Genomic DNA, 12,471 nt, shown 5'->3' with positions numbered 1-12,471 from the left:
TCTTCCCTTTCATCACTTTAAGTATATCATGCCACTCCCTTCTGGCTTGTAGAGTTTCTGCTGAGAAATCAGCTGTTAACCTTATGGGAGTTCCCTTGTATGTTATTTGTCGTTTTTCCCTTGCTGCTTTCCATAATTTTTTGTTGTCTTTAATTTTTGCCAATTTGATTACCATGTGTCTCTGTGTCTTTCTCCTTGGGTTTAACCTATATGGGACTCTCTGTGCTTCCTGGACTTGGGTGGCTATTTCCTTTCCCATGTTAGGGAAGTTTTTGACTATAATCTCTTCAAATATGTTCTCGGGTCCTTCTCTCTGTCTTCTCCTTCTGGGAGCCCTATAATGTGATGCTGTTGCATTTAATGTCCCAGAGGTCTCTTAGGCTGTCTTCATTTCTTTTCATTCTTTTTTCTTTATTGTGTCCGCAGCGGTGAATTCCACCATTCTGTCTTCCAGGTGACTTATCTGTTCTTCTGCCTCAGTTATTCTGCTATTGATTTCTTCTAGGGTATTTTTCTTTTCAGTTATTGTATTGTTCATCTCTGTTGTTCTTTAATTCTTCTAGATCTTTGTTAAACAATTCTTGCATCTTTTCGATCTTTGCCTCCATTCTTTTCCCAAGTGCCTGGATCATCTTCACTATCATTATTCTGAATTCTTTTTCTGGAAGATTGCCTATCTCCATTTCATTTAGTTGGTTTTCTGAGGTTTTTTCTTGTTCCTCCATCTGGTACATAGCCCTCTGCCTTTTCATCTTGTCTATTTTTCTGTGAATGTGTTTTTTTCCCACAGGTTGCAGGATTGTAGTTCTTCTTGCTTCTGCTGTCTGCCCTCTGGTGGATGAGGCTCTCTAAGAGGCTTTTGGAAGTTTCCTGATGGGAGGGACTGGTGGTTAGTAGAGCTGTCTGTTGCTCTGGTGGGCAGAGCTCAGTAAAATTGTAATTCACTTGTCTGCAGATGGGTGGAGCTGGGTCCCTTCCCTGTTGGTTGTTTGGCCTGAGGTTACCCAGCACTGGAGCCTACCCGGGCTCTTTGTTCGGGCTAATGGCGGACTCTGGGAGGGCTCACGCCAAGGAGTATTTCCCAGAACTTCTGCTGCCAGTATTCTTGTCCCTTGGTGAGCCACAGCCACCCCGTTCCTCTGCAGGAGACCCTCCAACACTAGCAGGTAGGTCTGGTTCAGTCTTCTATGGGGTCACTGCTCCTTCCTGTCGGTCCTGATGTGCACACTACATTTTGTGTGCCCTGAGTGGAGTCTCTGTTTCCCGTAGTCGTGCCGAAGTCCTGCAATCAAATCTCTCTAGCCTTCAAAGTCTTATTCTCTAGGAATTCCTCCTCCCGTTGCCAGACCCCCAGGTTGGGAAGCATGACGTTTGGCTCAGAACCTTCACTCCAGTGGGTGGACTTCTGTGGTATAAGTTTTCTCCAGTTTGTGAGTCACCCACCCAGCGGTTATGGGATTTGATTTTATTGTGATAGCGCCCTCCCTACAATCTCATTGTGGCTTCTCCTTTGTCTTTCCATGTGGGGTGTCTTTTTTGTGAGTTCCAGTTTCTTCCTGTCGATGATCATTCAGCAGTTAGTTGTGATTCCGGTGTTCTCAAATGAGGAAGTGAGAGCATCGACCTTCTCCCTATTTAATATGGCATTGCTTTATATCTGTAAGTTAATATAATTTATTGTTACTTTTCCTATTCCCAGGTTACTTAGCACTGTGTGTACAAATACTAATAAGTTGGCTTATTAAGTCTTTCCATTCTACAGCATGCTAGATATACTGAATTACGTGTGTCCTCATTTGGAGTTAATCCTTCTTTTAAATTAGGAATGTACACTGAGTTCTCATTCTTTTCATAATAGTGTTCTTTTCCCCTTCAGTTGATTCTCTTGTGTATGCATTAGCATGTCATACATTAATTTTTATTCTTTGCTTTGTAATTTCTTTAGCAGAGGTGTATTTCTACTTTCTAATATCATCAGAGGATATATGGGAGTAGCTTGTACTGGCAAAAACAATAGTTAGAAAAATTATTTTTTTATGAATACACATATTATTCCATGACCGGGAAACAGCAACATTCTAAAATAATTCATAGGGGTAGGTTCTAGAAACATTCCTTATAGTGGGGAGATTTTGAGGATACAATTTAGGGATGTTTTTATAAGAAGTTGTGATGAGCCAAGAAAGAGCATCTGAGAATGGGCTTCATTCTCTGGTAGCTGAGTGATTACTTTTACTTTCTTCCCTCATACCTATGGTTTATTCAATCAAAACTCATCTCAATTTGTAACTAATTTAATTAAAGCAGTTAACACTAAGATATACATGATAAATAGGCTTAACTGTCCTAGAGTTATTTTTCACCCCAGCAAAGGTTGTTAAGTTAAAAAAAGTTGTTGAATATGTGATTTTGAAGGGTGTTGATAATTTTATTTGGTTTGAACTCCTGTTTTTCTGCTATCTAAGTCTTTGGTCATGAAGGGGTGTTTACACACAAGGGAACCTGAAGAAAGTGGTTCTTTTAGTTTGTAGTGGAAGTACTTTTGAGATGAGCAATATTGCTAATTTCTGTGGTTGCAAAGTTCCTTTGAGATCAAATAGTTTCTATAAGGGTTTGTTTTGATCAGCTTGTTTTTTCATATAAAAAAAAGAGATGTAGAAAACAAATTGCTTTTAGTTAAGTATGTAGAAATCATGTGATCATTTTGAAATATATGTTTTAAGTTTTTTATAAAGGGTATTCTCAATGCCTTAATAATCCTTTTGTACATCGTTTTAAAAAAAATCTAGCTACACCTCTAGTTCAAGGCTTATTAAATAATGAAATCCTTCTCCCTTATCCATATAGGACTTGAGTTATAGAGCAAAAGTCCTTCAAGAAAAGTTGTTTTATACCCTTGTCTTCTAATCGTATAGAGAAATGTGCATTTATTTGCTATACTTTTGATCGTTACTGGTGTTGAAATCATCTGTTCCACAAGATTTTATTTAGTGCTTCAACTAGTCTTCTTATATACTGTATAATTCTTAGCCTTGGGTTGCCAAACAGACATCTTTTTGCTAGTAAAATGCTCTGATTAGTTATGGCAGTCATGTATTAATATTTGAGTAAAAAAATATATTTCTGCCCTATTTATTTTCTTTGCAGTTAGGCACATAGCCATTTATTTTTGTGCCTAGAAATATTAAAACTGGGTTTGACAGATCAGATATGACTAAAGCTATTTATACAATTATAGTTTTCAGTACCAAAGTGTTTACTTTGATATTTTGCCAAGGGGATAGTGCCAACTTAAAAAATGCTAATTTATTCCAAGTTTTCACTTTTTTCTATGTATTTTGTATCTTCTGTCTTTGAGCTGCCTAAATCTTCCTTGAAACCATATCGTCCTATCACAACTCCAGCAGTACTAACTCTCAGAAATCTGCTTTCTTTTCTCAGCCATTCACCTGTTCTCAATACCAACCCTAAGACTCCCAGGTCCGTTCCTTTCACCCCATGTAGCTGAATAACTGAGCCTCGTCCAAAGGGAGCCACCATGTGAGAGTAGTGATGGGTGAATTCTCGACTTTCCCTTTGGAAGTATAGTTTTTTTCCATAACTTTAAATTCTACTTATTTTGTTCAGCAGACCAAGCATTTCTCTTCCTTCCCCAGGTCCACTCACTGCCTCACCTACTCTCCCAGTGAACATGTGCAACAAGGGAAAATTCCATTACCTGAAAAAGCAACGCTTGGGGAGTTAAATTCCTCTTATGAGCTTGGTTGCAGACTGATTTCCTGCTGCAGATTCCCTGCCCCAGAGCTGCTCTGGGCCTGTGATGCAGTGGTCAGTGTTCTTGTCTGGGATCTGGTGACAGCCGAGGCCTTTGTGTGACCTCGGGCAAGTAACTCATATTTTCTCTACTTAGGTTTCCTCACTGATAGATGAGGTAGTTAAACTTCATATTCAAGGGCTGTTTGCTTCTAAATTTCAGCCCAATAAATTTTTGATACTCTTTATTGGCCTCTTAGAACCTCAGTAGTTAGAAAAATCATGAAGAAAAACAACCACAATTGTGCAAATAATCTCTAGTTTATAGCTCTCTCCCTGCCCCCACCTTTCACCCCATTTGAAGGTTGTGGTAGGCCTCAGTTTTCATTTCCTAATCATATGATTTATGTTCGCTTTATTTCTGTAGTTGAGATGATTTTTATTGGCTTCTTTCAGTGTCATAGAGAATGGTTATTTAATCATTCAGTCACTTCCTTTTATCCTCTGAAGGCTAGTGCTATAATAATCTAATGAACAAAAAAAAGATAATTTAATTTAAACATACAACATGTAAAATTTAATAGCACTTGTACTAAATGAAAACCAGAAAAAAATTAAAATGCTTAGTATTTTAAAAACGTTGTCATAAGATAGTTATCCAGGAAGCTCTGACAAAAATAGAATAAAAAATTATTAGTCACATTTACTGATTTAAAATATTCAACTGTGGAAAGAGAAACTATAGTATTTATTACATTTTGTTCCTCTACTAGCTACTCACACATTTAGAATTGTGAGAATTGTGCATATTCTAGAATTGTGCATATTCTAGAATTGTTTGCAGTGGTTAAATAATGTACTGTAAAATTTATGTGGAATCCTATTCCTAGAAAAAGGTCACATTTTTAATCAATCTGATGAGAAAATAATGGAAAATGAACTAGAGTAAGATGTATAACCATGTACCATGGAACTGTGATATTTAATGGAAAATTTAGTGTGAAAGAAAAGATTTTGAAAGGAGATTCTTTATATAATTTTGCTGCTATTTTTGAAACTTTGAAAATAGGAAAAGAATAAAGAGAAAATGTAATTTAAAAAGACTTTTTCAGTTCATGGCTCTCGGCAACAAAGAGTTTTGTCATCTTTGACTTCTTTGTGACATAAAACCCTCATGAAATGCGGCATATGCTGTGTCAGTGATCAGAACCATTCTTGAACAGGATTAATCTTCTCTCGGAAAAATGTAGCCTTACTCAACATCTCTAGGAAGTAAGGTTAAACACGGACTTCTAATGGCAGAAAAGCTAGATCACAAGTACAGATGGCACTAATAATCTGACTTTATGACTCATACTTGAGGAGAGCTAGTCTTTTAGTGAAAATGTATTGGTACGGGGTTTAGAATAGGAGCTCCACCAGTGGATGGGATGAGTCTAAAATGTGCTCGCCTCTGGGCTCCTGAGCTGTGGTCAGGCACTCTGTTTCTTATCCCTTATTTCTCTGTCACTGCAGAGGTAGGGGATGGTTTCAGGAAGGTAATGATCATTTCACTTCATTCTCACAAGTCCTTAGAGGGCCAGTGTCTCCAGGTGAGGGATGTAAGCCACAGTGGACTGTGTCTGGTACTCTGTGGGGCCAGGATGGCAGAAGGTGGCATTGAGATTCCAAGCCTGAGTTCCCTGCAGGACCCTGCACTTTCCTGGCTAGTATTCCACAGAGATACTGTCAGCATGGGAAACTGAAATAGGATTTTGTGAAAAAATTTCATTCTTGCTAAACAGCCTCCTTTATTCTTATTCCTCTTTAATGCATCCCTGTTGTTGTCAACATGTATATCCTGCTTTATCAGTGACCTTTGCATAAGCATTTTCACTGGTTTTACTCTGATTTGAGGCAGTCCATTATCTGGCTGTATTTTTTCCCCAGCAGTATTTTTCATTATTTCTCAGTATGAAAGATTTTAACCAAATCAGTCTGTTTGGATAATAAGCTGATTATCTGGTTTCATATCTACATAAGCATATTTCTACCTTTTTTTTTTTTTTGAATCGTTTTCTATCTTAGAAAACTCTGCTTCTTCCTCCCTTTATCCTATTCCCATTCCATCTTTCCCCAGCCATTCTTTGACTATATGGGGCAGAGAAGAGAGGAGAAAGCCATGATTTGATTGCATTATGGGTATGCTGATACATTAAACTCAAGAAGAGTCTAATTTGTCGTTTTTATAAAAAAGCAGAATTGGTTAAAATTGCTTCAGTTTCTGATTTGCAGGTTAAAGTGGTCAAGATTGCTAGATAAACTTTTTTCTTTTTTTTAATGTGACACCTAACATATTTTACAACTAGTGGAAAGAATATTAGAGTCAAAGTGTAGTGACCCTTATTCTTTTATCAGATCTGTTGCTTTTAAAGCTACTTACCTTAAGCATTATCTTTCTCATCATGATTATGATGATGATGATAGTAGTCACAGAAATAGTATTACTCTTATGAGAATTGTATAAGCAAGTGCAACAGAAAGTGTTCAGTGCAATGCCTAGTAGATGTTCAGTCAATATTATTTAAAATTTAAGGTTATTCGTTTCTTTGACTTTTTTCTTTATGTAGACCAGAAAATGTTCCAGAATGTGACAGGTTACTGCTGTTGAGAAATAAACTGATTTTTAAAAACTTAGAATCATCCTTTTTCTTGAGGATAAAGATAGGAAAATAAAATGTATACATTTTCTAAAGAGTAAAGGATTGCCATTTGGTCAGGTTGAGGAAAGGAAGTTCACTAATAAAATTTTTACTCGCCTTCATCTGAAAATTTTAACCAATATAACAAGACAAGGAAAAGATTTCAATACTAGGAATAAGGAGACAAATGTGTCATTATTTGCTGATACCTGGAGAACCTGTGACAGTCAGTAGAATAATTATTAGGACTGATACCTGTATCACTGTTTCAGGTTTCTCTTCTGTACATTCAGCTGCCTCTTGTACATGACCATGTGGAGATAAAAGAGCTCCTCAAACTACACATGTTTAAAACTGGACCGGGTCAAAACTGTTCCTCATTTGTTGCTGAATTAAATAAACAGCACCATCATCATCTGCCTGGTTACTTAAACCCTTCTTTCTCCTTTAGTCTGCAGGTACATACATACCTACCGACATTTACTGAACTTCTGCTATGTTCCAGGCTTGGTGCTCAGTATACAACGGTGAACAAAGTTCCTGCCTCTTAACAACTTGCTTTCTAATGGGGGAAGAGAGACAGTATCAGCTTTATGATATGTGAGGAGTAAGTGCTTTGGAGGAGAAAAAAGGCAGAGTGATGGTGATAGAGAATACTGGGCAGGGGTCGGGGTGCTATTCTGTATAAGGAAGTAAGAGAAGTAAACCTTTTCTGTAAAGGTTTAACAGGAGTCTTTTGCTGCGTTGTGGTGAAGAGACTGCAGTTGGTCAAGCTTGGAAATGGGGAGACTAGTTAGAAAGCAATTGCGATCCAGGTGAGAAAGGAAGGTAGCCACAAGTGGGGGAGTATAGTAGCCCCTGCTTATTTTAGTGAATATTAAATTTTAAATTTAATATTAAATTTTAGTGAATATTTTCGAGTTAGAATTGATGGGGTTCACTGATGGACTAAATGTAGTTTTGGGTTAATGGAAAGAGGATGACTTCAAGCTTTGTGACTTGAGCAATTGCAATAAGAGCATTCCCATTTCTAAGATGAGGAAAATTCCAGGAAGAGCAGCGTGGAGGTGTGTGAATGTGGGTTTTGGACACGTGAAGTTGACGGTGCCCATTAGACATCCAAGTAGAGGTGTGAGAGTAGGCAGTTGGATAGTCAAGTTGGAACTCAGGAGATGGGTCTGGACTGGATTCTGCTTTGAGGGCTCATCCATTCTCTCCATCCTGGTGGTCTGGGTGAGGTCCCATTTTTTTGTCATTTGGATTACTACAACTCCCTTCTGTCTTGCCCTTCAACCATTATTTTTGCCACTCTTTCAATACACCTTCAGTAGGCTGAGTTTTTTCTAAAATGCAGTTCTTTTGATGTCTCTCTCATACTTAAGCCTTCACTGGCTCCACATTGCTCTGAGGATAAAAGCCAGAATTCTTATCGTGGCTTAAAAGGTCTTGCATGATCTGGTGTCTGATTAATTTCTGGTGTCATTTATTTACACCCAATATTCTTTGCTCTTCTTCTTCTTCTTTTTTAAAAAATAATTAATTAATTAATTTATTTATTTTTGGCTGCGTTTGGGTCTTCGTTGCTGTGCACGGGCTTTCTCTAGTTGCGGTGAACTGGTGCTACTCTTCGTTGCGGTGTGCGGGCTTCCCATTGTGGTGGCTTCTCTTATTGTGCACGGGCTATAGGCACGCGGGCTTCAGTAGTTGTGGCACGCAGGCTCTAGAGCACAGGCTCAGTAGCTGTGGCGCATGCAATTAGTTGCTCCGTGGCATGTGGGATCTTCTTGGACCAGGGATCGAACCCGTGTCCCCTGCATTGGTAGGCAGATTCTTAACCACTGTGCTTCCAGGGAAGTCCAGCTCTTATTATTCTTAATTCTTTCTGTGCCCTTCAAGTTCTTGCGGAACCTGAAACACTATCCTTCCATTGTCTGTCTGTGTCCTTCCTTCCCGCACCCTAAAACTTTCTCACCTGGCTAACTTCTTTTCGCTTTCTAGCTTTTACTTAGATATCATTCATTCCATGAAGACTATCTCTGGCAAGTATGGGTTAATTTTCTTTAATATCCTGTGGTTCTTACCCAAACACTGAAGATATATCTATGTACTGTAATTGCCATTTACTTTGCAGTCCTCTCGATTGGTCCTTAAATTCTTTGAGGCCAAGACATCTCCATTTTGTCTAGCATGGTCTTTTTTATTTGGTGCTTAATAAATACTTCTTACTTGAATGAAAGAATAAATAAGTAAAGTGAATGATTATACAACATATATGCAAAATTCAGCAGTTTCTGTATTCCAGCAGTAACTAGTTGCAAAGTATAGTGGGGAAATGTAGAATTAATCAATACACCCTAGGAGTATAATAGGAGTGTAATAGACCTACTTAGGATACCTAACACTAACAATAAATATACAGGATGCCTATGCAGAGTGCTGTGTTAAGTTGAAAAGTTATAGACACATGTCATGTTCATGATTAGGAAGTTTAGAAATTGTCAACGTATCAAATTTGCCTGAACCTGTTTACAAATCCCTTGCAATTCAAATACAATTCAAGTGGATTTTATTTTTGGAACTTTGGAATTACTCTAAGGTTCCTGTGGAAAAATAAATGAGAAAAGTGAAGCAAGTTTAGAAAAGGAAGAAAAGTAATTTGAACAGCCAATTATATAGTAAGATAGATCATAAATCCTATAGTGCTTAAGACAGAATGATAATAGCACAAGAGTAGTACATGGAACAATGGAGCAGAATTAGAAGTCCAGGAAAACACATAGAATAAAAGTGTAATATAAAATCAGTTGAGAAAGATGGTTGATTATTCATAAAATGATAGAGATAATTAGTTAATAAATATTTTGAAAAGTATAAAATTTGATCCGTATTTCACACTATGTACCTAAACATGTAATTATAATGCTTTTCTGATATATAAAGAATTTAATTATAATGTGCTATCTTGTATATGAAGATTGTTTTCAAAGTTATTCTTCCTCAACATTAGTGATTTATTTGTACATATCTAACTAAACAATTTGATCCGTTGTTCTTTGTTATCAAGATCCTAATTTTGTAAAGATGACTTACTTTCATCCGAAGTGCTGTCAACGTATGCAAAAGAGAGGAAAGATGACAGGATCACTTTATTGGTTACAGCTGTTAACCTTGACTGTCATGTGCTGTGCTATAATCACAGTTCATATATTGTTGTTTAGCATGATGTATTTATTCTTTTATTTTTTAGCAAAGACAGAGGTTAAATGCATTTGCTGCGATTTAAAAGCTCAGGTAAAGTAGGTTGATTATCAAAATTTGAATATTTTTCAAAGATTTGAAAAACAAATTGTAAACATTCTACTCTTTGAGTTTTATATGAGCCGTCTTTTTAAATGAACAAGGTATATCAAACGTAAAACACCTGGGTGTTTGTTTAGGACTCTTAGAGCTAACTCCTTAACCTATCCTAAGTGTAATACATTTACTTTTATAATTGTGTACTGTACGTTGTTCAAAGGAGCTAACTGTACTTATTCTTCACCTGATAGCATTGGTTTCCATAGTGCACATCACTTTTGTTTTTGTTTTTGCTGTTTAGACCTCTAAATATTTACTCTTAGTAGTTTTTCTAGGGAAAGAGCCGCCACTCCCTATCTGAAATAGTTTAGGTCTTGGGATATCTATTATTCTATTATTTTTATAACTGATTTAAACGATTTATATCTTTTTTTAGATTCTTTTATGACAAAGTTCATATCCTGTCTTTTGGCAATTGAGTGCCTACCACCCTTAATATGGATCTATCCTTGGTTTTACAGCGAGAAGAGAAGAGGAAGATTTTGAAGAGAAGAAAGCTATTAAGAAAAGAATTAAAGAACTTAAATTTCTAGATTCTAAAGTTGCCCAGAACCTTTGTAAGTATCAGATTTCAGTACAATTAAATTAGTGAAACACACCACTGAACACACTGGTTCCTTTAAATTATTTCATTTTCTTTTTGACTTGCTTTTCATTTTATGTTAGTTTTATTATTATCATTTATAATAAATTCAAAGATAATTTTCCTTTCCTTTAGGTAAATTATGAGTTAAATTCTTCAAAAGATTAATGGGTTTTAGAAGATAAAACTAAGAAAGGGAAACATATTTCCCATAACTGAAAAGAGACCTACCCTTTAAAGTCTTTCTTTTAAGTATAACAGTAAAGAATTATGGAATTTAGGTGATGACATAATATTTTGAAAAAAATTGGTAGTGGATTATTTCTTCTATACTGCTGAATCTCTATTATTTGTGATACTTTATCACACACAAAGGAGGTTGGAATGTTAACGGAAATAAGGATGATGATTAAAATGAATTCTGTTATCCCGTCTGAGCAGTTCAAAGCCTTTCCTCGAAAGTACTGACTGGAAATATTTTAGATTTAATTATTGTTACAGGAGCTAAATTCTTAGTATTGAATTGTTTTCCTGACTGAATTATTGTGGGAGAAGAGGGCAAATAGTTTTGCTTCTGACTGATTTCTAACTGCATCTTAAATGCATTAAAGATAGTTCTATTTGGAATTGAAATAGTATGATCTGGATATATTACTTTTCTGATGCTTTAAGAGGGATAAAATGTGGAGAGTCTAGAGGCATGAAGAGCTAACATGGCTTTTAGTCTGCTTTTCAATTATTACATTCCTCAAGTGAGCTTTTTGCAAGTATTGGGACAAAACAATTCTTGATGAGAGGATAAAGATCCATGCTATTGATTAAAGAGGGAGTTAAGTTAGTGTACGGAGAAGGCAGAGTTGACATTCCTTTTGTGAAAGGTTTGAAACCCTCTTGCTTTGCAACTCACTATGGCAGAGGGCCATCTCTTTTCTGCAGTGTAAGCCTGACAGGATCCCCATGGGTAGTGTGCAGACATTAGTGCTATTGGCCAATACACAGTTTTCTATTTCTGGGCACATACCTGCCCCTTTCAAGTTAGTTGGTACCATGTGACTTGCTTGGGCCAATGAAAATATCAGTGGGGATGAGGTAACTTTTGTGTGGAAGCATTCATTGCTGATGGGAGCAGCTCCAGTGCTCTCTGCCCTGCACCCAGAGTGGTGTTCATCATCCCGATATGAGGATGATAAGTAAAAGAGCCTGTCTTCCTGGTGTGTGATGGACATGTAGTCTGAATTAGAAATATGTTTTGCAGGGGAGGTTAGACCAGTGAAATTTTGGGGTTTGTTATGTGATATAGATATTTCAGGGAATTTCCCTCTTAAAGGAACATTGTCTCTGTTAAAAGCATTAGTAACTTAGATAATGTCAAAAAGTTCTATACTCTGTGATTTGAAAGATGATTTTTGTCTTGAAAAATGTTTATGACCTGCATTACAAATTGTCTTGTTAGGTAGGTGTCCTAAAGAAATATCATTTTGAGTATAATTCTTTTTAGATGGCTTAGCCATGATAAGATAGCCTAAATAGCCATCTCAAAGTTGAATAATTGACTTGTTGAATAGGGTTCTACTTACATATTACACACATTTGCTAAATGGGATTTCAAATTTAATTGTAATAGCTGATGTGCTAGTTCTGTATTTGGCTCTTTAACCTTTACTACAGTCTCATCATGTAGGTAGTAGTATTGACATTGTAAGTAGGGTATCTGGTGGGTGTAGCAGTTCAGTGACTTGAAAAAGATTGCTGATTTTGAAAATGGCCACTAGGTATAGGGCATATTTTTTCCTGTTTAGAGATAACAAAATTATATTATCATAAAGAAGGATATTGTTGTCTGGGTTGCTGTAGCTAGGGCATCTATATCCATTCATTTAGTTGTTATACATGTTTTAAAGTATAAGATCAGAAGGTCAGAATTCATACCAGGTCATCATATTATGAGGTAATCCATCTCAGATTATTCTTACCCTCTCTGATTGTAGCAAGTGTTATGATTTAAGCTTTAAGAAGCTTTAGCAGCCTGTAATCTTTACTGTAATTATAGTCTGATTCACAGCTGGTTTTTGTCTAGGAAATTCAGAGTCTTCTGAG

At 36.5% G+C, this 12,471-nt stretch overlaps 1 protein-coding gene across 1 annotated transcript in view; it reads left to right on the top strand.

Annotated features, from left to right (window-relative positions):
* DIAPH3 (diaphanous related formin 3) overlaps nucleotides 1–12,471 on the top strand; it is a 565,759-nt gene that overhangs the window by 262,928 nt on the left and 290,360 nt on the right. Inside the window, exon 18 of the mRNA XM_055089317.1 lies at nucleotides 10,253–10,348. Coding sequence (XP_054945292.1) covers nucleotides 10,253–10,348 — 96 coding nt within the window. The remainder of the gene's footprint in view (nucleotides 1–10,252; nucleotides 10,349–12,471) is intronic.

The sequence above is a fragment of the Physeter macrocephalus genome, chromosome 13 (assembly GCF_002837175.3).
Source record: "Physeter macrocephalus isolate SW-GA chromosome 13, ASM283717v5, whole genome shotgun sequence".
NCBI classification, from domain to species: domain Eukaryota; kingdom Metazoa; phylum Chordata; class Mammalia; order Artiodactyla; family Physeteridae; genus Physeter; species Physeter macrocephalus.
The sequence above is the reverse complement of the archived record's forward strand: the minus strand, read 5'-3'. Positions and strand labels throughout refer to the sequence as shown.